This window comes from Lytechinus pictus, chromosome 9 (genome assembly GCF_037042905.1).
Source record: "Lytechinus pictus isolate F3 Inbred chromosome 9, Lp3.0, whole genome shotgun sequence".
Lineage (NCBI taxonomy): Eukaryota > Metazoa > Echinodermata > Echinoidea > Temnopleuroida > Toxopneustidae > Lytechinus > Lytechinus pictus.
Genome location: NC_087253.1, coordinates 12,969,408 through 12,995,732, shown reverse-complemented (window position 1 = coordinate 12,995,732; position 26,325 = coordinate 12,969,408). Strand labels below are relative to the sequence as shown.

General features: G+C 36.3%; 1 protein-coding gene across 1 annotated transcript; it reads right to left on the bottom strand.

Moving 5' to 3' along the window:
- Nucleotides 1-1,551: 1,551 nt before the first annotated feature.
- On the bottom strand, nt 1,552-25,474 carry LOC129268261 (FAD synthase-like). The gene is made up of 13 exons (XM_064104722.1): nt 25,149-25,474; nt 22,516-22,610; nt 21,072-21,195; nt 15,684-15,799; nt 14,970-15,110; nt 14,433-14,584; nt 13,280-13,368; nt 11,950-12,162; nt 10,750-10,858; nt 10,386-10,487; nt 9,967-10,088; nt 9,168-9,309; nt 1,552-7,721 (listed from the first exon to the last, which is right to left on the bottom strand). Exons 1-13 carry the CDS (start codon nt 25,294-25,296, stop codon nt 7,571-7,573), a joined length of 1,704 nt encoding a protein of 567 aa, XP_063960792.1. The 5' UTR covers nt 25,297-25,474; the 3' UTR covers nt 1,552-7,570.
- Nucleotides 25,475-26,325: the final 851 nt, after the last annotated feature.

Here is a 26,325-nt window from a genome sequence, read left to right as displayed (position 1 = left end):
CCCAGGGATGGAAGTTACATGTAGTTTGCGACAACAGACCCTAGCTGTCAAAACACATACTTTGGCAGTCTGAATTGAAGAGACTAGGAGATGAACGGGTATTTCACCCTATAGGCCAGCGCCCCAAACAATGCACACGACACAGCATGCTAACCTGTGTTGGTGCTGACCTGTTCTCCGAACCCATGATAGTTTTCAAGTGTCAATCAGGGTCTGTAAATATAGACTACACAATGGCTAGGTTGAACGGGTTATGACAAACAAGCCTAGCCAAGGACAACGCAACAAGTTGGGGGTATGAGGAACGAATGACTGTGAGTTGATGAAATTCTTTGGGCATAACAGAAATGGAAAACAAATATGAATAGAGTATACTGTATTTACATACAGGTATGTTTCTTGATGTTTATTAACTTATAGGCCGGCCTATATAGCCTACCAGTATATCTTTGACTTTTGAAACCCCACCACATAATGTATTATATAGTGTTTTAATACAAAGTTTCCTTTCTATTTTCCTCTATCAATGAAAGTATGATTTTTTTTTTCTTATACTCTTATGAATAAATGAAAATAAATGAAATAAAATGTTGGCCTTGTGTCTACATATAGTACATGTATAGGTTTCAAAGTACATGTATTCAATATTTTTCATTTATATTTTGTCTTTTCTTTGTGGTAGATTTTATTGTTCAGTACATAGTACAGCAGTAGTAGTAGCAGTATAGTAGCAGTATAGTAGTAGCAGTAGTAGTAGTAGTAGTAGTAGTAGTAGTAGTAGTAGTAGTAGTAGTAGTAGTAGCAGTAGTAGTAGTAGTAGTAGTAGCAGTAGTAGTAGTATAGTAGTAGTAGTAGTAGTAGTAGCAGTAGTAGTAGTATAGTAGTAGTAGTAGTAGTAGTAGCAGCAGCAGCAGCAGTTGTTGTTGTAGTAACAGTAGTATTAATAGTCTATAGTAGTCTGTGTTTAATAGCTCCATGGTAGTAGTAGTAGTAGCAGAAGTAGCAGCAGCAGCAGTAGTAGAAGTAGCAGCAGCAGCAGTAGTAGTAGTAGTAGTAGTAGTAGTAGAAGTAGTAGTAGAAGTAGTAGCAGTAGTAGTAGTAGTAGTAGTAGTAGTAGTAGTAGTAGTAGTAGTAGTAGTAGTAGTAGCAGTATAGCAGTAGTAGCAGTAGTAGCAGTAGTAGCAGTAGTAGTAGTAGTAGTAGTAGTAGTAGTAGTAGTAGTAGTAGTAGTAGTAGTAGCAGTAGTAGTAGTAGCAGTAGCAGTAGCAGTAGCAGTAGTAGCAGTAGCAGTAGCAGTAGTAGCAGTAGCAGTAGTAGTAGTAGTAATGTAGTAGTGGTATAGTAGTAGTGGTAGTATGAAAGTGGAATTTGGAACTTATATGCAGTTAGTGCAATATCACGCAAACCTATGATAAGCTTTCAGGCTGTCAACTTAAACGTTTACTAAAAATTATCTGAATATTCCCTGAATACGAAATACAAAAAATGCTATGTGTACAGTATTATGTACTTTATCACCACAAATTTGACTTTCAAGTCACACCACAATCGTTGTTATAGATAATTTCATTTATTAGTGTTCTGTTCTGTAATAATAGTTTTTTGTACAAAGGCAGATCAAAATACCACATGAATATCAATAATGTTATATACTTGCATATTCCACATAAATACAACAAAGTACAATCGACTGGTAAACCCCCAATGAAATTATTTCCTAAGGCAAAACCAAAATTAACATCTCCTTTCAGGGATAATTCACAAAGAACTCCATAAGAATATACATGTAGTTCCCTACTCATGTACAGTATGTGGGTTGAGGCCCAAAGTTTACAAACACCCATGGAATTCAGTGAAATTTGTTCACTTGCCAAACTATCGTAAAATTTACTATATCTTCAGATATATAAATACTGCAATAAATTTGGTATCAAACGAAAGAGCATATTAGGCTCTTTCACATGAATGGGATGCTGTTGGGATTAAAGTATATTTCAGTTGGAATTTTCTTTGCAGAAAAAAATATTCGTACCAAATGTGTTCCATTGTTTGTTATTATCAAACATTGTTTCATAGAAATGAATAAATGTCAAATCTATCATTTATATTACATTTTCTATCATGACATGTCACACTGAACAAAAAATGTAAAATGAAATGTTAGTGTTTAGAAGTATCTAGCACATATATGAAATGTTTTTGTCAATATTTTTTATTTTCAATTCGTCTAAAATAATATGAAGATTTTTTTGGGAAAAAATGACACCTAAAAATTGTTCAGCTCCTGATGACAAAGCAATGAAATAAAGGGGCATGACATACTCATTTGTTTGATATCAAATTTGTCATGATAGCACAAATATTTCATAAGAAACAGTAAATTTTATCATGTTTGGCAGGTGTCAACTTTTCTTTGAATTTTCCTGGGTGTATGTAAACTTCTGGCCTCAACTGTATATACAGGGAATTTGAATAGTCTACATCTTAGTAGTGATTTCATCTCTTGTGTAATTACCCCTGGTTATTAAACATTATGATGGGGGGTTGGGTTTAGCTTCTTTTTTTTTACAGAGAGGTTCAAATTTTACCATTATATGGCATAAAGTACTACATATACAAGTACATGATATTTACTTCTTCTTTTCCTTCTCAGAAGGCAATTGTATCACTTCTCATAATCATCAATCACAATAAAACATGAACAACTTCTAATACTGCACCGAATGAACACAATACATGAACTTGTACAATAAAGTGGAAATTTTTGTTGCATACTGTATAAAAAGAGCTTAACAAATCAATAGAATGCTAACATGTACACATAAAGGTGAGAACAAGAGAATTGTGTAAGTGGTTCTTTTTCAATTTGTAAACAAATTTTTGGCATTACTCCTATGTATTTAAGATCGCATGCTCGATCTTTAATGAAAAATCATAAGTCATAAAGAAATGGGAACCAGTGGGATTCGAACCTGCCATCTACTGCTTTCTGGGCAGCGACTTAACCACCAGGCTATCCTGGTTCACGGCTAAATCACGATGGACTGGAATTCAAATACCCTCGATCCTCTTCTTTCTGACTCATTAATATGCAAATGCAGTCCGCCATGGACAATATATAGTAAGTGAAGAGGCTTTAATAGGAGGAAATTATAATTTGTAAACAAATTTCAACATTACTCCTATGTACTTAAGATCGCATGCTCGATCTTTTCGTAATACACAACCACTTTTTTTTTTCGTTTTTTCGTAATACACAACCACTGGAGGGAGAACAGAAATACTTGCAAAGAGACAACCAGGGCCCGTTGCATAAAAAAGTTGCTATGATAGCAACTCTTGCTGGAATGTCAACTTTCAATGGAAGAACCAATCAGGAAGCAGAATTTAACTATTGTCATAGTACAGTGTAGTTGACATTCCAGCAAGAGTTGCGATCATTTCAAACTTTTAATGAAATGGGTCCCAGATAGCAACTCTTGCTGGCATGTCAACTTTCATTGGAAGGAGCAATGAGGATGCAGAATTGCACTGTTGTCATGGTAGTTGACATTCCAGCAAGAATTGCGATCATTTCAACTTTTAATGAAATGGGTCCCAGATAGCAAGTCTTGCTGGCATGTCAACTTTCATTTGAAGAACCAATCAGGATGCAGAATTTCACTGTTGTCATGGTAGTTGACATTCCAGCAAGAGTTGCGATCATTTCAAACTTTTAATGAAATGGGTCCCAGATAGCAAGTCTTGCTGGCATGTCAACTTTCATTTGAAGAACCAATGAAAATGCAGAATTGCACTATTGTCATGGTAGTTGACATTCCAGCAAGAGTTGCGATCATTTCAACTTTTAATGAAATGGGTCCCAGATAGCAAGTCTTGCTGGCATGTCAACATTCATTGGAAGAACCAGTCAGGAAGCAGAATTTTCATTGGTAGTTGACATTTCAGCAAGAGTTGCAATCATTTAGATTTTTAGTGAAATGGGTCCCAGATAGCAACTCTTGCTGGAATGTCAACTTTCATCGGAAGAGCCAATCAGGATGCAGAATTTCACTGTTGTCATGGTAGTTGACATTCCAGCAAGAGTTGCGATCATTTCAATCTTTTAATGAAATGGGTCCCAGATAGCAACTCTTGCTGGCATGTCAACTTTCATTTGAAGAACCAATGAGAATGCAAAATTGCACTGTTGTCATGGTACAGTGTAGTTGACATTTCAGCAAGAGTTGCGATCATTTAGATTTTTAGTGAAATTGTCCCAGATAGCAACTCTTGTTGGAATGTCAACTTTCATCGGAAGAGCCAATCAGGATGCAGAATTTCACTGTTGTCATGGTAGTTGACATCCCAGCAAGAGTTGCGATCATTTCAAACTTTTAATGAAATGGGGCCCAGATGAATGATAGCTTTACTTCCTCTCTGAGGGAACTGGTAATTGGGATTAAAGGTAAACAAAAAGAAAAGGAAATCAAAGATAGAACTAATTATAGTCAGCTATATTCCATTCTATTAACTGATATTCAGGAAGAAGATCATGAAAATTTGTCCATTGCAAAAGATAGCTCTTCAAATGCACCAATATTACAATGTAAAATGGCAGCTGTAACTCTCAGGCCAACAATATGGGTGATAGTCCCACAAATGCTTACCTGTGTTCAGTGCATCTGACTTTTGGATGAATTGAGTACATTTACTAAATTTCTCATCAATTTGGTGATTTTATTGTTTTTACAAGAGCAAACACCAATTCTTAGTAAACACTAAACGATTTTGAGTGCAATGAATACTTCACGAGGTAAAAGATGAAATTATCCATTCAATGAGGTGTAGAAGAGCTGAATGGATCATTCATTTCATCTGTCACTTAATGAAATATTCTGTCAATTGCTCGAATGAAAGAACAATTATCATTTGTTTTATGACACCTAAAATAGACATTGTCATTTGACATTTATAAATTTGAATAGAAGTGCATTCAGTGAAAATGCGGTCTGTTGATTGTCGCATATACATACAACACGCGCACTACAAACACGAGTGCTTTTATGTGTAGCGCTGGTAGTCTCTGCACCCAGGCAATTGAAAAAAGCCTATGGATCCAAAATTGCACGACAAATGGATCCCAAATTGCACGGATGACGTCATTATAAAATGGGCTGAATGATCCACCTCAAAACAACCAATCAAATGACAAGGATCTAACTAGGTGTCATATAAATGCATTATAGAGAGTCCATCGCAATCAAATTTTGAGACGGTTTCTTCCATTATTCTTATTCACCACCAGGGCCCTGTTTCACAAAGACCTGTTATAATAACAATTGCCCAATTTCCATACCAAATGTACTATCAACCAATAAAATTGAAGGGCTTCAGTAGCGCAAAAATGTTAATGTAACAAGTTTTTTGACATGGACCCCAGAACTAACTTTTCTCTTTAACAAGAGGCAAATGTAGATCAAAGGATATGGGTGTCACAGGACTTGAATCCTGTACCTTGTGATGTATGTATATAACCACTAGACCACAACACCACTACAAATCAGTTCAAATGTAAAAATACAGAACTAAAGACAAATTAATGACATAGAAAGACAAGAGACTGACTGAATGACATACATAGTTCAAATGTATAGAATTAAGAGGATATTGTTTTAAGCAATTGCAAAGGGGGGGAGAGCTAATTTACTGTGAAATTTGACATGTAAATAATGTATATTGCACATGAGATTTGAGAGAAGGAAGGCGAGGGAATATTTTAATCTCAGTATTTTTTTTTTTTTTAATCAGATGGATTAAGGACACATTTACATGTAGTGGTAAATGCATTCTGCATTCAGAATTCTATCAAAACCCATTCAAAATGCATTCATAATGCACCCTCAAAACATTGAGAGTAAATTAAGAATGCATTCATGTTCATTCAGAATACATTAATAATGCATTTAGATGCATTTAGAAAGCAATCAGATAGACAGAATTCAATCGATTTCAATAGGAATACATTCAAAATTCATTCAGTTGCATTCAAAATGCACTTGAATGCATTAAGAATAAATTACGAATGCATTCATATTCATTCAGAATGTATTCAAAGTGCATTGAGAGAGCACTCAGAAGGCATTAATAACAAATTCAGATTCATTTGGAATACATTAAAAATGCATTCAGAAACAATGAGCAGTATCCAAATTCATTTATAATACATTCAAAATGCATTCAGTAACATTAAGGAAACCCTCAAAATCCACTGAGAGTAAATTTAGATTTAGAATACATTCAAAATGCATTCAGATTCATGTGGAGTGCACTCACATGTGATTTTGCCTTGAGTAAAATACATTGGGACTACAAATACTCTGTTTGACTTAGAAGAGGTATACATACTGTACATGTTTTTCATAACCTAGTCTCAAATACTGCTTTGACCTAAGGAAGAATGACTTGTGCAAGTTTACCGATAATTCGTATCCATTCAGAATACATTCAAAATGCATTCAAATGTACCTAGATTGCACTCAGAATTCATTCACAAGGCAAGGCGTGAAGTTTGAGATATATCTATTGCAGTTCAGAATTAATACTGAGGTATGTTACTGAATCAATACTTTCATCACAACTTGCTACTCATGACCCTCGGGTTGCCCAACCTAGCAACATAACCTGTGTCCATCGAGGAAATCAATCTTAGAAACCCATATCATAATGAACGATGCCTGAAGAGACTAGTCCATGGCATACAAATCATACACATCAGTCAGAACAGTGTGAATATTAACCTCATATGTAATGTACCCTATAAGAACGATCCAAACTCGCCATAGGTGACAGCCAAGGGTGAATGGTCTTTTTCAATATTAAATATATCAAGTGGATGTATCTTTATACTTATGCCTGATTTTTTTTTATACATATATTCCTTTGTTTCATAAATAATCATGTGGACACTTGTTATTAGTTGAATCATACTTATCTACAAACCATGATTAATCATATTATACTTATAACAAGGCCATCACAAGCCTACATGTAAAATCTTGGCTTTCATTTCTAAACACAGGCAATCCGTGCACCACAGCTACAAACAGTGCATGCAAAGAACCAACGGCCTATAACATCTCACCTTGCTTAAGTCGCTGTTTTCTTACCATTAGTTCACAGAATGCCCAGAGGCAATGTTTCATACCAAAAATCCACACTGAATCACAGTTCATAAAAAGAAAACAACAACAAAAGCAAAACGTGGCAGTACAGGCATTGGTTATTTTCACCTACTGTTTGTATGTAGTCTTAACATATCAGTCATTTCACTTACGTTAGCATAACAGCAAAGAAACCAAGATTACAGGCAAGGGCGACACTGGTCATCTCTAAATTTGGACATTAGGCCAATTTAATGCCTGGATCCACTTCATGGAATACTTTCGAATATATATATTATATTTGATTATGTAGAACATATGATTCTCTGATCATCAGGTCATCTCCTCCTGCTCATTGTCATACTTCTTGAAAACCTACATAGATACTCCATCCTTTTGAATATACCCGAAGAAGTTGAAGCGTATCATCATTTAGGTGAGAAGGGTACCCTCCCGGACCTCTCATGTTCCTCTTCTGTCAGTTTGTGGGCGGGGTGGTACTTGATCTCGCCCCTGTCGGTGGTGTACATCAGGGCGGGGTTGGGTGAAGTGGTGGACACACTACCCAGGGACGTGTAACTATCGGGAGGAGAAACGGAAGAGACATATAAAAATTAGATGACTGAAATGATATTATATCATTAAAGGTCAAGTCCACCCCAGAAGATGTTGATGTGAGTAAATAGAGGAATTCAAACTAGCATAATGCTGAAAATTTCATCAAAATCGGATGTAAAATAAGAAAGTTGTGACATTTTAAAGTTTCGCTTATTTTTCACATAACAGTGATATGCACAAGTAGTGACATGCAAATGAGAAAGTCGATGATGTCCCTCACTCACTATTTCTTTTGTTTTCTATAGTTTGAATTACACAATATTTCATTTTTTACAGATTTGACAATAAGGACCAACTTGACTGAACCATATGTAGTTTCAAACAATGTAATTCCCCATGTTCATGAAGGAATTGATTGTTGTTTCACTTGACAATGAGGAGAAAATTACAACATGTCATATTTCATATAATAGGATACAAAGGAAATAGTGATGACGTCATCAGTCTTTTCATTTGCATACCAATCATGATGTGCATGTAACTGTTTTGTGAAATGAAATGAAACTTTAAAATGTCACAACTTTCTTATTTTACATCCGATTTTGATGAAATCTTCCGTGTTATGCTTGTTGGAATTTTTCTCTTTTTATTCAAATCAACTTTTTGTTGGGATGGACTTGTCCTTTAAATGAATAGTAATTTTTATTTACCCACGGTAGCCACTTCAGCTCTCATGAACTGTTCTCATAGCATGCCATGCATAACATAATGTTATTATTACCCTTTTCTGTTCTAAAATGTTGAATGCCTGACAAGAAGGCAGAAGGTCTCATTTTCAAATTCTTCGATATGATTTGGCCAAGGATTTGAACCCACAGCCTTCCATTCATGAGGAGGCCGTCTACCACTGAGCCACTATGTCCAATGAAAATACATACAAAATTGTTATCTAATATGGGTTATGTGTGCATTAAACAATCAAATCTGCCTCATTTTATCTTGGGACCATAAGATTTGTTTGAATTAAATACAAGACATTTGAACGAAAAGAGATAAATTAACCAGCTATAAGATTCATGTCTACAGGTTCATTAAATTGATTTCAAAGAGCAAACAACCCCAATGTCTAGGGATTACATGTACTTACAAACAGCTGTTCATTTTAAAAAGGGATGAAATAAATTCTAAAACATATGGGCAATTCCATAAAACATGTACGTCTGACCCCCTATATGTGGGACCTTCATGAAATTTTCTGTCTCTGATTTCTTGTTCTTTTCAAAGTCTATAATGTTCTCAAAGGACCATGACTTGGTCAGTTTATGAAGTGAAGTAAGACTTGAGAAAAATGGGGGACGGACGTACAAAAAGGTTGATCGTTTTATGGGATTGCCCATATGATTATACTAGATTGTTAAAAGTGGTTTCTGCAGTTGGGGACTTGCCCCTAGAACAGTGTTAACTCACCCTTTGTCGTAAAGTCTGCAGTAAGGCACAAAAAGGCGACGTAAGAAAGCCCAGACATCGTGGTAGCTCCAGAATAACATTGGATTGACTCGCATCAACTCAGGCCAGCCTTCATCGGTGGGCGAGAAGGCACTCAAGCTAGCTGATAAGAATAATGATAATAAAAATCACAATGTTAATGTGATCTTTGAAAGTTTGCATGGTGGTAATGATGAGTATTAAAGAACTTGAAGTTAACCTGTTGGAGACTGAATGATTTCACTATAGCATATACTTTCAATAGACTCCAGCCAGCTTATTTGAGAGTTCAGTGTTCAATGGGTTAATTTTTCATTATGATTTCATCATTGTAGAACTCTAAATGCATAAAAGCAAAGAGCAGAGCTGCCAACCTGAACACAAACACTTCGTATTTCTAAAGCTGAAAATCAGTATTTTGGTGAGAAAATCAGAATTTTCAAAGAAATAACATAGGAGAACACATAAAAGTTAAGAAATCAGTATTTTGCATGAAACCACCAGTATTTTTTTCATTTTCAGTACTAAATACAGAGAATCTGTACTACTTTGCAGCTCTGAAAGAGGTATTTATTGTTTGGGAAATCACATAAAGAAAAAAAAATTACAGTAATGTACATTTAAAAAAAACAGCTTGGTGAGAGTTGGAGAGTCTACTAGCATACAAGTTAACTAAACTGCATTTACATATGTAAATAAATGTATTACTATTCAAACTGCACTCACTACACATAGACATGTAGCTAGACTAATACAAATGCAGAAATTGGCTTTTTCTTACCAGAATGTGGGTCCGTCTGTCTCGTTCCCATTAACACGGCTTTGATCGTCGGATGATTCTTCTTCATATCCCATAATGCATCTTTTATACGTCCCTTTATCAAGATGGTCTTCAGGTTATATCTGTAAAACGAACAATCACATGTTGCAAAATCAAATAGCAGTTCATCGGGGGAGCATTTCAACATTTTTGTCCGACAAGTTGTCAGATCTGACCACTTTCCTTGATTCTGATTAGCGGTTACTATGGTAACTGTCGGATAAAACAGGACTTGAAGCTAATTGTTCGGTCCCAACAGATCCAAATTCGGTGATGGACTGTACCATTGTACATTTTTTTATATGGTAATGAATGTCAATATTGAGAACAAACCTAATGAAACTAGCAACTGGTCAAATACAATATACCAAATTTCTCACCTTTTTATAGATTCATCCACAAATTCATCAACTTCATGGAATGTACCGTGGGGGTGTTGGATGTAAAGTACTTGTATCTGGCCTTTGTATTCAGGGTATTTCCTAAAGGATAAAGTGGAAACGATAAACACAAATGAATTAAATCAACCCATAACAATTGATACCAGTACTGACACGTCTGAAGTACTTGACACACTTTGAATTGTATGCGACTGAAAAATCAAAGAAATGGAACAATAAAAGTTTGAGAAAATTGAAGAAGTGATGAGAAAGTTATGAGTTCCTCCCCATTGGCAATACATCTAAGATGTATGATGTCTTGCCACCCAATTATCATCTCACAAATATACAAAGGTGATCTTACCTTTTAACTACAGCATGGAATAGATGTATAAGTGCTGTGCAATCTTTGCCTCCGTTGAATCCTGCACATATCTCCTCCATTTTATACTTCTCAAGGGCTTCCTCGATAACTGTGCAACACATAAAAAAAAAGATGATGATGACAACAACATGCAAATGGACTAGATTCTAAAAAATATTACTGTAGAAATAATAAACGGTCTGCTTTTATGTGTGGCACTTCAGAAAGGCGCAGTGCCACGCCACATTGTATCTTATCATGACACACAAAGACTATGCCTGCCAAAAAAATGCTGAACAGGAAGATGGTATATTTATCCCCAAATTGTAAATGTCTTGAGATGGATGACTCACCAATTATCTTAGAAAGCTCAGTCCTTGCCATTGTTACTTACAAATGAAAAAAAATCCAGATTTCAATGTGGGCCTGTTTCATAAAGAATGACTTTGCTAGACGTGGGGGTGTTTCACAAAGATTTAAGTATGACTTGAGAGTCGCAATTAAATGCTGATGCGTATATGATATGTAACATGCAATCTTATTGATTAATACGCAGATGTGCGCGTCCTCTTGGCATGATTTGACCAATGCGGTCAAGCCTTTTATAACGCACGCAACTAGGCATTTAAGTGCGACTCTAAGTCATACTTAAATCTTTGTGAAAAGACCCTATGGTGGTCATTTCACAATGCTGTGCATAAGTTACAAACGAATTTACAAACGAATGGTGACTGTTTCTTAGGAACTTCATGTAAATCAGCAACAAAGAAAATCTGGGCCCCGTCTTACAAAGAGTTACGATTGATCCGATCAATCGTAACTATGGACGGCCAGCAAAGTCAACATCTATTATGCATGTTTGTTCAAAATATTTTCTAGCTATGATGTATATTCATGCATTCATTGTTTTCTTGAAATTTCACTGCACTTCTTTTTGCATACAGAGGACATTGTGCAAGTTTTTCATAGAAAAAAATGATGACACTGGTGGATTTCCATAGAGTTACGATTGATCAGATCAATCGTAACTCTTTGTAAGACGGGGCCCTGGTATCAATCTTTTAACACAAGAAAGGGTCAGCAGTCACTGGTAAAGTCAATTGTAACTTGAAAACAGCTTTATGAAGCACCAACCTTGTGGTTCAAAGTCCGGAGACTCATCCACTCTGCCACAACAACTGTACATAATAATAATAATACCTTGTAGAGCTGTTGCTAGTCTTGCAATCAATGGGTCTTCCGAACCCGACGAAACATTGTTGGCAAGACAGGTGGCAGGACTACTAGCACTGGACTCTAGCTGGGTAGTTCCTGAGACAGGCTGAGGACTAGTGTGGTCCTGGTTAGAAGCTAGACCATAGACAGCCTCCGCAGCATTGCTGATGGGGTCCTGAATATAGTTTACAATATGCTCTATTAGGGGAGACAAAGAGTAATAATAACATTATGAACGTGCTGTATATCTAGTTGCCTGTGGGCGCGTCGTGGTCTAGTGGTTCTGACTCTCGCCCTTCAAACAGAGGGTCGTGGGTTGAATCCATGGCATGTTTTCCTTCAGCAAGAAATTTGTCCACACTGTGCTGCAATCGACCCAGGTGGGGTAAATGGGTACCCGGCAGGATTAATTCTTTGCATACACTGAGCACCGGTGATGGTAGCTCAAGCTTAATCCAAGGTAATAATAGCAAGCGCTTTGTATCTTCAGGCAAAAAGTGCTATATAAATCCAGCTATTATTATTATCCAAAGGTGCACTATTAAACAGGCTTTCGCTCAAGCTGCTTTTTCCATTTACACTGTGTATTCAAGGAATCATTCCTGCTAGGTACCCATTCATCTCACCAGAGTTGAGTGAATAAGACCATAATGTTAAAAATTTCTTGCTCAACCTAACATTAAATCCTGAGTATAGACTGTACTACAGAGCAGAACCACTTAGACTTTTGTTTCCACATTTCTGGGAAAATTAGAAGATTTTAAAATGGATTTGCTTGACAAATTATCTTCCTAATCCATACATGTGCTTTTTGTAATGTTTCACGAATGCAGGCAAAATCTCTCACACACATTTTGTATAAAATATTTGTACTTTTAATTGAGGAACACAGTGATAGTTTGTAGTAGTTGGTTAGCTTGCTTGACTTTCTTAATATCTCCTTATAGCCAGGTGTTTTATATTTTCAAAGGCATGACAATGTCTCTTATAATGTCATACCTCTGCACGTCTGCCTCTTACATACAATCATTTATGTAAATGATCTTGCACCCCTTTTCATGTAAAAATTTAGTACATTTACTTTTGTAATGGTCACACTGTGTTATTTTATCAAGACAAGCAGAAACAAATAATTAATAATAAAAATAATAATAATAATCATTATAATAATAATCATAATAATAATAATAGAATGATAATAATTAGAATTATAATAATTAGAATTATAATAATTAGAATTATAATAATAATAATTATAATAATAATAATAATAATAATAATAATATTAATAATATGGTAAGCTTGAGTAACTCACCGCGAGGTAGAAAAGAAAGGAGTTCACTGTGAGCCTCCTCCAGTGTCTTCTCATCTTCACATTCTAAAGTAAGCTTGACAGTGTAATAACTGAAAGAAGAAAACAAATACAGTACAAATTCATATATCAGGCGAGCCAAGAAGCTTCACCAGCAATTAATCATACTAGTGCTTAACACTTACCTTATCATAAGTCTCTAATGCGATGTACAGCAATGCAGCATAATTACCCTGGCGTTAGCAGAGCAGCTGTTATGCGCACTGAATTTCAAGGAACAACTTCCTACCATTCACCTGACCTGGGTTGAGAGCAGCACAATGTGGGTAAGGTATAATCACATTGCAGCTATATTTTCTTATTTAATATTTCACTTTTAGAGAAACAAGATTTTCATTCCCCAGCGACAATATGTAGTTAGCCTCATTTAGTCTTTATATCACTCCATCATTTCTGATTCAGGCAATATGATACCATTTGAGATGATATTATTCAAAAGTGACCAGCCACCCCAAAATTAACAATAAGTTGACAAGAAAGATTTTCTGTAAATAACCAAAAATAGAACTTTGGCCTCCAAAAAGAAAAACAATGGTAAGCTTATCCGAAAGAGCAATTTTTCTTCTTCTTCTTCATACTGTAAAAATATTCAAGTTGTAAAGTTAAATAAAAGAAAAGATGCAAGAGTTTGACACCATTTTTTTTTTAAACCTTAGAACTTAGAAGTTTCCCTGAGATGGAACAGTATGCACCTCTCATGCTTCAGTGAACTCCAAACTTCAAACCTTTTTTTTCTCCTTATTTTCTGAAGCTCTCACTGAATTTCTTCTACATTCAATCAAGTTCTTTTAAGGGTTATTATTGATCAATTTTAACAATTTATATATCATTTTAAAGCTTAGGAAGTGCTTTTTCAAGCTCAGTAAAAATCTCATTCATTTTGGGTCACTTTTTGTGAATAATAAACATTTATGAGTGTGTTGTGGTATTCACAGTGCTGCAGCCAAACATGCACAACTGAAAGGTTACATGAATAAGAGCATGAACACATATGCATACACACTCACAATTTGATACATCATTGACTCATTGACTCATCATTGTTTTATAAATGTCCTATAATTTTATAAGGCAGAGAATGTTAAGTCTATTTTACCTGTGACTAAGCTTTGGGTAGGACCCAAGATGCACCCTTCCTTTGTATTTGGTGTTGAATTTGTTAAGGTACGGAGCTATTGCGATCTCATGGGTGCTGATAAAGATCTCTCGTAGGTGGAAATGGACTTGAGAGCCTTGGAATAATTTCTCCTGTGAAAACAAGAAAATCATCACCACTACCATCACAATCCTAATAATTAAATCAATATTGATGATATTAACTTACCGATTATTTTATCAAATATTAAATACAACATCTAAATTTCTTTTAAGAAGCATTGATAATGACAACATAACAATACCAATAATCACCACCTTAGGCATCGTGCAAAGTGGATGATGATGATGATGGTGATGATGACAGTGGTAGCAATAATGAAGGTGATAGTGATAATAATTATGATATATATCATATCTGAGTCTTATAGACTAGACCTGTTTTGTATCAAAGTATCATGGATGTGAATGCGACACTCATGCCAGTGTTTTGTTGATTAATGCTGCTTTAATTCAACTAAATGGATAAGTCACAAACCTTGAGTGAGAGGAAAGCGCCCTCTAACAGCTTTGGAATGCCAGGGAAGACGTAGACGTTCTTGACAGAAACAAGCGGGTAAAGCATCTTCTGTCCTGTTTTGAGGTTTGTGCCGAAAGTCAGGGTCGAAGACTTGGGAATCTATGGAAGTGAATAAGTAAAATTTTACCAGTTGTGGTAATGATTTCAAAATCAGTTCAAACAGAATCTAATGAAATGACTGCCATAGTGTTTGAACGTGTATGAATAAAAAATATGACAAATGATTCTGGAGGAAATTGTGTAAATGCTGAGAAAAACAAAAAACAAAATAAGCATGGCATTCCAGGTCTCTCTCTCCAAGCAATAATAATACACTGCCCCACATGTGCTTATCTGTGTTGCCTATCTTCAGAGTGATCATTTTTCAGCAGAGATTTAAATGATTAAACAAAATCTGGTTTATGTAAGTGAACCAGATCTAGATCTACAATGGTTTGGAGACAATTAACCTTTTAAAGATTTTCTCATGTCATAATTATAAATAATAACATTCTATTAACTTTAAAGCAAATATTGGACTTCATAGTGAACAGTAAAAGTAATGATCTACCTGCACACCCCCAATATCAGTTATATCAGGAGAGACAGGTGGGTCAAAGACAATAAGTGATTCCAATCACTTCTGTCTCTCGAGCAATGGTGGCGCCAGACAAATAAAAAAAAATATCTTACCAGAGCCATTTTTAGTTGTGGTGAATCCATAGAGCTATCAGCACCAAAGTAATCTCTGCAGATCTTCACCAGTTCAGGGTGAGGAACTATCTCCTCATCAAAAGCTTTGGCTACACCTGAAAAGAGGGTGATGAATCAAAACTGTAAAATGTGAATAATTAGCAAATTTAAATCTAACACGCCAGAGGAACTGCAGTCCAGTAGTAAAAATGCACGAGGGCTGAGGGCAATCTAGATTGAGGCCGAGTGGAACTGACCAGTCCACCAGTGCCCGACCAATGCTGCTGATCACCAATGGTTTTTTTTTCCAGACTGGTTGACCATTGAAATTAACTCTTTGTGTGCTTGGCCATGGACCCCTCTGTGCTGAATTATTTCAGGGAGGGATCACAAACGGTAAACAAAATGGACTTGCACAATCCGACTCACTACAACTTTTTACAGCTATTAAAGTCGTGAAGAATTTCACAAGATTTCTGACTGTATAATAGTTTTGAGAAAATAATGATCAGAAATTGGGTAAATAATGCCTAATTTCACACATATATGGTATTACTATGGAAAAGGATAAATTAAATGGATTGTTTTTTAGCATGAAATTCGAAGTTCGCGTGGCACCGAGTGTGCGTTGGTGCGAAGGACGCGTGGAAAGAGTATTAAAAAATATATCACAATGCCACAAAAACTTGGACAGGCAACCAGTTTAAGAACTACATTTCCTTTAACATTCATAAGATAATATGATATTATCAATCAAGTAGGACTACGCAAATAAGATTAACAAGCAGGATTTTTCAATTTCCTTATTTCAATCTATTCCCGTCATGGACGTGGCCATTTTGTTGTATTTGTTTGCAACTGTAGAACTGTAGCCAGGTATCCAGCACTTAGAAACCATGTGTATTAAGCGCTTTAATGATATAAATGTAGTATTTTATTATCATCATTATTCAGATCCAGCAACTAAATTAATATTTAGATTTTACATGTACTTTACACCATTTTCTGAAATTAATGATAAAGAAAAGATATTCAAAGAGATTGAACTTAATGGCCCGTATTCTGAAGTTGGGTTTAATATAAACTCTGGTTTTAAGTTGTGGTTTAACTTTGGTAAGCCAATTGTGACATAAATCTATAACAGTAAAGTTTCAATGTATCAGCTCATTTGTAGTGCTGCAAGTCAGGCGGCATCTTCGGGTTCTGTTCGGTTCGGCAGGGTTCGGCAAATTTTTTCCGAACTTTGGTTCGGTTCGGGGTTCGGCAATAAATGCGCAATTAAATTATCAACATGTAAAACTAAGGATTGCCAATCCTCGAACAAATTATCATATGAAATTTTTGTCGTATATTTATAATAAATTTTGTTTCTAAAAATTGCTGCATAACTTTCTTTTATTTATTTCAATCTTGAAACCAAAAATAAGAGTCATTTCTACTTTCATTTTTAAATTGAATAAAAAAAACAAAGAAAATAATATTGATAACGAGAGAATGAGGACAGAAACAGAATTACAAAGAACAGAATATTTTTTGTTCATTGATTATTCCATGTAGATATGATCATGATCGATTACAATGCCATTGCAAACGCAGCTTCTCTGATTGGAAAGTGTTGATCGGGAATGTCGGAACAGTAGACAAACAATCTCCACTCAACTGTTATTATACTGGTAAAATTCACATTCCAAAGAATATGAAATCTTTTAGAAAGTCCCTATTTTCTGAAAAGTGGTTAAATCTGGTCAATCAATTACTTTAAAAAGATAAAATATCAGTCCATTCTTGGTCCCGAAAGATCGACACTCGAGTGACTTCAAACATATTTCCAACACGAAAATGAGTACATGGGACTGTACTGTGTATTTTAGTGTTATGAAATCACTCGGCGTTGATCGTCAGAACCAAGACGGAACTGAAAATTTATCATTTCATTTTCAGTAAATGACCAAATTAAACCACTTTTTAGAAAATATTGACAATGGAAAAACATTTCAAATTCGGAATATGAATTTTACCAGCGTAATAGCAACTGAGAGCAGGTTGTTTGGACTTCCTGTTTCAACTTTCCTTATCAACCATTTCCGGTACACGATCAGGGAACATGCGTTGACTTGCTTTGAATTTTTATCTTTTCTGTTTTTTCTAACCTCATTCCTTCATCTCTTATTTATTTATCTTTAATATTGATATGTATATTTCAGAAGGTGAAATATACATACTTTACCATTACTTTGTCAGTCACAAGGAATGAATTTATGTCATTTTTTTTCTATTATTAAATACAAAACAATTACATGGACGCCCGATCACAATCATGATCGATTACACTTACGTAATTCAACTACACTTTTTAACCGAGTTTAGCTTAAAATGTCCCCACATTTTATGAGAAAAAAAATAAATTCATGGTAATAAACAAGTGGAACGCCTCTGGCAGTCTCGCCTGCATTACGCGATTTAATATAGCAGCAGTGCTAACTTTGAAAACTACTATAAAATAATCATTCACAAGAACACCATTCATATAATGACATAATACCACGTTCATTGACCATAAATGACATTTGAACGGTGACTTAAGACTTGTCAACTACACCCATGTCCACATTTCATTCACTCTATCTATAAACTTTCAAAGTTATGATGGCAATTCAACAATTACCCCAACATGGCCTAAGTTTATTGACCTTAACTGACCTTTGACCTTGGTTTTGTGACCTGAAACTCACAGGGGATGTTCAGTGATACTTGATTACTCTTATATCCCAAGTTTTATGAACTAGATCCATAAACTTTCAGAGTTAGGATGGTAATTCAACAAATACCCCCAACATGGCCAAAGTTCATTGACCTTTAATGACCTTTGACCATGGTCATGTGACCTGAAACTCGTACAGGATGTTCAGTGATACTTGATTACTCTTATGTCCAAGTTTTATGAACTAGATCCGTAAACTTTCAGAGTTAGGATGGTAATTTAACAAATACCCCCAACACGGCCAAAGTTCATTGACCTTTAATGACCATTGACCATGGTCATGTGACCTGAAACTCGCACAGGATATTCAGTGGTACTTGATTAATCTAATGTCCAAGTTTCATGAACTAGATCCATAAATTTTCAAAGTTATGATGGTAATTCAACAAATACCCCCAACTTGGCCAAAGTTCATTGACCCTAAATGACCTTTGACCTTGGTAACGTGACCTGAAACTCTAGCAGGATGTTCACTAATACTTGATTAATCTTATGCCCAAGTTTCATGAACTAGGTCCATATACTTTCTAAGTTATGATGTCATTTCAAAAACTTAACCTTCGGTTAAGATTTTGAAAATAATTCTCCCAACATGGTCAAAGTTCATTGACCCTAAATGACCTTTGACCTTGGTCATGTGACCTGAAACTCAGGCAGAATGTTCAGTAATACTTGATTAACCTTATGTCCAAGTTTCATGAACTAGGTCCATATACTTTCTAAGTTATGATGTCATTTAAAAAACTTAACCTTAGGTTAAGATTTGATGTTGACGCCGCCGCCGCCGCCGCCGTCGGAAAAGCGGCGCCTATAGTCTCGCTCTGCTATGCAGGCGAGACAAAAAATTGAGACTGATAAAGATTCAATCAAAGACGAGACCGAAGCTGTCATACTTTGTCATTTACGAGGAATGAATTTATGTCTTGTCCTTTTTCTTAATTAAATAGAAAACAATTAGGTCCGATTACGATCACGATCGATTACGGCAATACTTATTTTAACCACACTTTTATACCGAGTTTAGCTTCAAATGTCCCCTCATTTAAAGGGGTGGTCCAGGCCAGGTTTAATTTATATCCACTAGATAGACAAAAACCTTCTCTTTCCTATACTATATTTTTTTTTAAAAATAAGAGGCACAGTTATTTTTTATTGAATTTTCAATTTTGCCAAAATCATATTCTGGCACGAGTCTGTACGATCCCAGAATGCAATGCGCAGCTTTTTCTGTGACGTAGCATCTCCACTTTGGCTTCGCTGGCTGCTGCTACGAGCGCGAGCGAGCTAGCTAGCTAGCTAGCTATCGCTCGCACGTATGCGTATAGATCATCAGCGCCGGCCGCATACGTACGGTATTAGCTACATGTAGTTTTCGACTTGCATTGATTGCAGCCACCGTCGACCCTGTAATTCACAATTTGTTTGTTTCTCGCCGTTAATTTCATAATTTGAACAATTAATATGTCGGGTCCTGCGGGATATGCATTCCAACCAAGGTGGAATGCGGAAGAGTTGGAGAACCGTCGAAGAATAGAAGAAGAAGAGGTGGAGGAAGATCCGATCGTACCGCAGCCAGCGCCCGATCGAGTGGGGAGAAATGACTGGTGTCGGTGCGGGAACTGCCCGGTGATGCCGACGGCCAGAGAGAGCATTTGGTCCTCGCAAACGACTCTACTCGCGTTATATTTGTATGTTTTTATGTCAAACTTGTCAGTCCCAATATTGTGAAGCCACTGGGCACATCTCTCTCGATCTCGGATCGGATTTGGTATAGAAAACGCACTTTTATGGTTATTTTCTCCCGGCCGAACCGAGCAGCCGTATGCCTGACACATAGGCATATTGCAGCTGTGAGACGTCGCGCGCTGGATTGTTGCGAAACCAAAGTGGAGATGGTACGTCACAGTCACGTGACCGATCTCGCTACATGTGCGCGAAATTTAATTCTTTTTGCCCCAAATAACCGTTACAAGAAATGCTCTTAAAAATCTCCAAAGTCGAGTAAGGAGATAATACTTTTTGAATTGGCTCCTGTAATTATTTACTACGGGCTAAATATTTTTTGGAGCTGGCCTGGACCACCCCTTTAATGAAGAAAAAATATATTCATATTAATAAAATATTCTTAAGTTGATAACAATTCAATCAAAGACAAGATGTGAGCTTAAATGGTGGATTAAAAAAATATTTTGTGTGGAATTCTTATTGTGCACAATCACTAACCAATATTTTTTTTTTCATTTTTATATTTAAATATATGTAGTCCCCGCTTTTATTCATATTACATAGTGAATAAATGTGCCGAATTTTTTTTTTTACCGAACCACCGAACCAGGCCTTTGTGTTCAGTTCGGTCCGGTTCGGATGTGCCAAGTTCGGCGAACATCCGTTCGGGTCGGCAGTTCGGCTACAGCACTACTCATTTGACTCCCAAAACATTATTAACTGCCTGGGAAGAATAAGTATGACAGTTGTCTTCACCATTAAAGAATTAGTAAAGAGCACAGTAAACATGAGAAGCATTCACTGTAAACAATATTTTGAAATGTTTGGCTTCCCATAATTTCAGCACAGAGTTAGACCATGGTCTATAAAGTTAAACCTGACTTCAGAATACAGGCCAATACCTTCAAAGGTGACATCATCGTGAGTGGGTCCAATACCACCTGAAGTAATAACATGGGTGTAACGTTTGGAGAACGAAGCAACCTCACTGGCAATGACTGATAGATCATCATGAATCACAGAAACCTGGAAAGATAAATAAGGTGGCTATTTCTAGGTCAAATCTTTTTGAGACCACAGATATCAATTTGAATTACACAACACATATATTTGAGGGGGGGGTTCACAAAGATTTAAGTGCGACTAATGGAGCATTGTAAGAAACTTGCGATCAATTGCAAGTCTATTTTTGGTCCCTATTAAATCGATCATAAGTTTTGAAATTAATTGAGAATTTGCGATTGATTGCTTATCTGCTTCTTGAAACAAGGAGTGTAATCTGATTTGCTACAGTTAAAATTGATCGATCAATCGTAAAATTGCAACAAAATACTCGCAATTGATTGCAAAGATTTTCTTGCAACACCCCGTTAGAGTCACAGATGCATGCGGTATAAAGGGCATTACAGTGCTGCACTGGTAAAATCATGCTAAGAGGACGCGTGTTACTGCGTATTATAACTTGCCTCTTTGTGAAACACCCCCTTGGTAAGGAATAATTTTTTTTTTAGTTAGGCAATTACAAAGGGTATGTAGCTTGAATTTTGAGATTTCTATTGAGCTTGTAAGCTTCAAAATAATATATAACTTGGTAAACTTTATCAACAATTACCCACACAAGTATGAATGTATAAGAAATTAAATAAGAGCTTGAAATAAGGATAAAATAAGGTGTGAAGTTCAGGGCCCCGACTTACAAAGAGTTGTGATTGATCCAATCAATCACAACTATGGACGGCCACAACGTCAACATCTAAAATGCAAGTTTGTTCAAAATATTTTCTAGAAAATAATTTCATTCATCATTCTCTTGAAGATTCAATGTGATTCTCTTTGTTTACTGAAGTGATTGCGCAAATTTCCTGTAGAAAAAATTATGGTGTGGATGGATTTCCATAAAGTTGAGATCGATTGGATCAATCATAACTCTTTGTAAAACGAGCCAAGGGTTCACTCAAGCATGAGATATACACAATGTGCAATCTCAATGAACTATCCAAGCAGTTCAGGAAAAATGGTGTAAAAAAGATCCTGCACAGATCTTGTCTTTTATTTAACTTCATACATGTAGCTCCAATTGTTACAAGTATGTATGAGGACTGTTTGAAGAACAAATTATTGTTTTATTGCTTTTTCCATCTTACAGAGAACCAGACAGTCTATTTTTAATTGATTTTCAGGGTCTACTCTTTAATAACCTATGGCCTACATGTTTTCCAGTGACCTTTTGCGCATTCCGGGGGGAGAGGGGGGGGATGCTCCAAGTCCCTGTGTAATTGTTTCCCTGCAGAGAACCCTCCCTGGTGACTTATTGTTGGTTTTATGGGGGCTGGTCATAAATCTTACCCTTTCAACTCTGACCCCCAGCTTGTAGAGTTCACTGCAGATGAAGTGAGAGTTAGTATCCATAGTGTGACCTTTCAGAATCTCATCACCTATGACTGGAAGATAAAAATAATGGTATCATTTATTATAAACTATTGAAAGTTTTTCAATGCATAACCAAAGCAAAATCGGCAAGGTTGATTATCATAACATTTGCAGTGCGAAATCACAAAAGGGTTTGGAAAATTTGTTTTGAGCAGAAAAGACTTTGTCTCTAATTTTCAATTGGAAATGCGTGTACAAATATGCAGTAACTCAACATTTGCAAATTTCTATAATTGAAGAGCAGTTGTCCCATCACGAGACCTTTTGACTTTGTCATGAAATCTGAAAATTTAAAATGGAACCTAAAACGTCTAATGTACTAATTATCACATGTGTGTTTTTAGACAGTGAACAGTTTCAAAATAAGGCTAGACAAGGTATGGACAGACCAGCGGTACAGTACTGCTGACCCTATAATCCCGGGGGGGGCCACTTCCACTGACGAGTGGATACCATGCGCGACCAAGGGGTCTCGAAAAGCACCCTAAACACGTATTTTCCATATTCTGAAAATGCACCCCTTAACAAGTATTGGCGTCTGAAACCCTACCCTTAACAAGTATTGGAAACAAAACGACACTCTTGGCAAGTATTCCCTGAAATGAACCCCTAAACAAGTACAGCGATATTTTATTGTTAAAACGGTCCGTCGGTCGTCGGTTTAACCTTTACAATTTACACACCATTTGGTTTAGTACGGCCCCAGCTTCCACACCTAGGGCAAATCGGACTCTAAACACGTAGTGTTGGGGCAAAAAGGACATCCTTTATAAAACATTTTAATTTTGTTTTATCATCCCCGCAAAGTTGACCCTAAACACGTAGCTTTCCTAGCGAAATAGATACCCTTTTTTCATTATTTTTGTGTTTTTGACACCCTTATCACGTTACGTACGTAACGTGCCCTATCTTGAAAAAGACATCCTTTTTACGTGTTTTTTTGGTCGCGCATGGTATCCACTCGTCAATGTAAGTGGCCCCCCCGGGCCTATAATGGATAAACCCTACTAATGACGAGGATGGTGTAGATTCCAAGCTAGACTGCTATGATGAAGATACCCAACTAATGCAATGAGAAGGATGAAGGCCTTGAACTGGAAGCACGACTGCTGGGATCATCAGCACGCTTCCAGAATCTTCGGTAAAAGTAAAGGTAATCTTTCTTAGGTCTAAACTAGGCCCTAGTTGATTTCATAAATATCAGCACAAAATAATGTGATCAAAAACGACAAAAATCAATGACCACAATTTCTTAAACATTCATACATTCAAGAGATGAGGAAATAATAAGCTCATGAAGGTGATGAAAATTATATCTTGGCTAACTTAAGCCCACCGCACACCTTACAACTCTTCGCGATCCGATTTTGGAACAAATCGTATTTTGCTCATTTTCTAAAAATGTGAATTGAACATATCATTTAATTTGAGGTTAAAATTAATTGAAATTTATACTAATATAATCATTTTGAAAGATTGCAAGCCTTTATTTTGGAGTAAAGGCCAAATTAGTTTCTAATCGTAGCCAATCGTACGACTGCTATGACGCCATTACGACTAGATATTAAATTTGCTTTTATTCTAAGAAGGATGATAGCATAGTCACAGTTTTGAACATATAGACATTCGTACGATGATTTAGAACATTACACAGTAAGATTTTCCAAGTCTCAATATTAGCATCAAGTTCTACTACGTTTTATTCCAAAATTGAGTTGCAGACCAATCGCAATCATAAGGTGTGCGGTCGCCTTTAGACTCACAATTACGTTTCACCAGTCAGTCATCATGACACTTCCAGTTCCAATTTCCAGATTCATTCAATTTCAATTCACATTCGATTGCATTTTTATGACCATGTCATGACATGACATTACTAATACTATACAACTCAATTTTGTTTTTACACACCCGAAGGTATAAAACATAATGCCATTTTTATTTTACAAACTTCTCACATATTCTTCAAATTGAAGAGAATTTATTTCGACCAGAATTTCAGAAACACATGCTGTCCACGTCCACTTCCATACTAGACCAAAAGCTTTAGTCTCTTCAATGTTAGTTGTTCCGCTGAACTCCGTTGGCTCCACTCACCAAATACAGACTACAGAGACCGAAGTTCTAGCACGATCTGTACAGGGGACTCAATGGCCATCTGTTCATGTATTAAGTTCGGATAAAACAGGGAGTGAAGTTGCGCGACAGCCGAAGTCACTGTTTTTTCGCCTTTCAAGTTTATTTTTCCCCGTTTTGGTGCATTTCAGGCCAAAACGGAATAATAATAATCTTTATTTTGGTACAGTTCTTTTTATATTTTTATGAAATAAGACAAAAATCGATGAGCCCCGTCGGCGTCGGGGGGATTTTGCATTGTAACTCCCCTTATGACAGCGGCATGCTAGTGAGCCGTCACCAGAGCCGTCTGTGTACGAGGAGAAATTTAAAAAATAAAAAAATGTTTAAAAACTCCTCGAAACAGACGGCTGCCAGCTGTCTAGTTCCATACTGGCTGCGCGCCCGGCACTGCCAAACCAACGGATACTCACTTATGATCCCCGCCGTATGTTTCCCGTCTGTGTTCGCTGCCATTCCGCTCAAAGGTCGCAGTCGATTAGATGTTTGTTGACAGCCTACAAAATGGCGACTAAAGTTGGAAACGCGTCTCAAACTTGTAAATACACTCATCCGAATCATATCACATGATCAAATGCATATCAAAAGCCCTCAAAACATGTTTGTTTTCGGAATATTGGGGTTGTATATGGACGCCTTAGATTTATTGGATTGTGAAGACTCCGTGCATGTGACTTGTGAGAGAAACAGAGAAAGAGCATATCCCCAAGTTTCTCAACTTATGGTACAATCAATGTGCAAACGGGGAAAGAAATTTTGGATGATAAGAAATGAGATCAGGGAGTTACAGGGAGTAATAATGCCTATATTGGTTTTCAATATTATGATGAATATGAAACATATGTGTCTACGGTATATGAATTTCTGAGGACTCTGACGAATAAAGGACTGGAATTCTCTACCCCCCGACATCCAATCAATTTCAGTCTCTGATAATTTTAAAACACAGGCAACCATATACTTTCGCAACAAGGACTAAGAAGAAACAAAGTGCGCACTCCCATTTCCTCCTCGGGTGGTTCCTGTAATAGGAACGTTGAGGAGTATCACCAAGAAGAAGAATAGAATATCAATAATGGTGCAGTACAATACAGGGCCGCGGAACGGTTTCAAAGTGGGGGGGGGCTGACCATGCAAAAATCACAATCAAATGGTAATTTTTACGTTTTTGGAGAAAAAAAGTGGGGGCGCTGAAGCCCCCAGCCATTTTTTGCGTGACTCTGTGGAATTTAAAAGAGTAAAATATAATAATTGTCTTCATTGCATGAACTCAATCGGTATTAGAGTTAAAATCTTAATTTGCTTGTCAAATATCTATTTCTAACTCTTAATTCCATGCTTATGATATATTTAATCAAGGAGATATCAGAGGTGATATCTCCTTGATTTAATCAATTCAATTCAAATAAACATTTATTTTCTTCCATTTCAAAACATTTTTCATAAACATAAATTCATACAAAAATCAAATATAAGTATGCACATAAAAATTATTAGGCCAAGAAGAAGGCGTATACCCTAAAAGCCGAGGCTTGTGGCGCGATACGCCTCTAGACAAAAATACAATACAATAAACAATACAATCTTTTA

Bases quoted from the DNA above. Each gene is read 5' to 3' on its own strand.
- LOC129268261 (XM_064104722.1), bottom strand. From the start codon at position 25,296: ATGATTCGGATGAGTGTATTTACAAGTTTGAGACGCGTTTCCAACTTT. The intron at 15,800-21,071 runs GTATTGGCCTGT...CCCTCTTTTCAG, and splicing joins CGATGATGTCACCTTTGAAG to GTGTAGCCAAAGCTTTTGAT. The intron at 13,369-14,432 runs GTAAAATAGACT...TTCTTCTTTCAG, and splicing joins TACCCAAAGCTTAGTCACAG to TTATTACACTGTCAAGCTTA.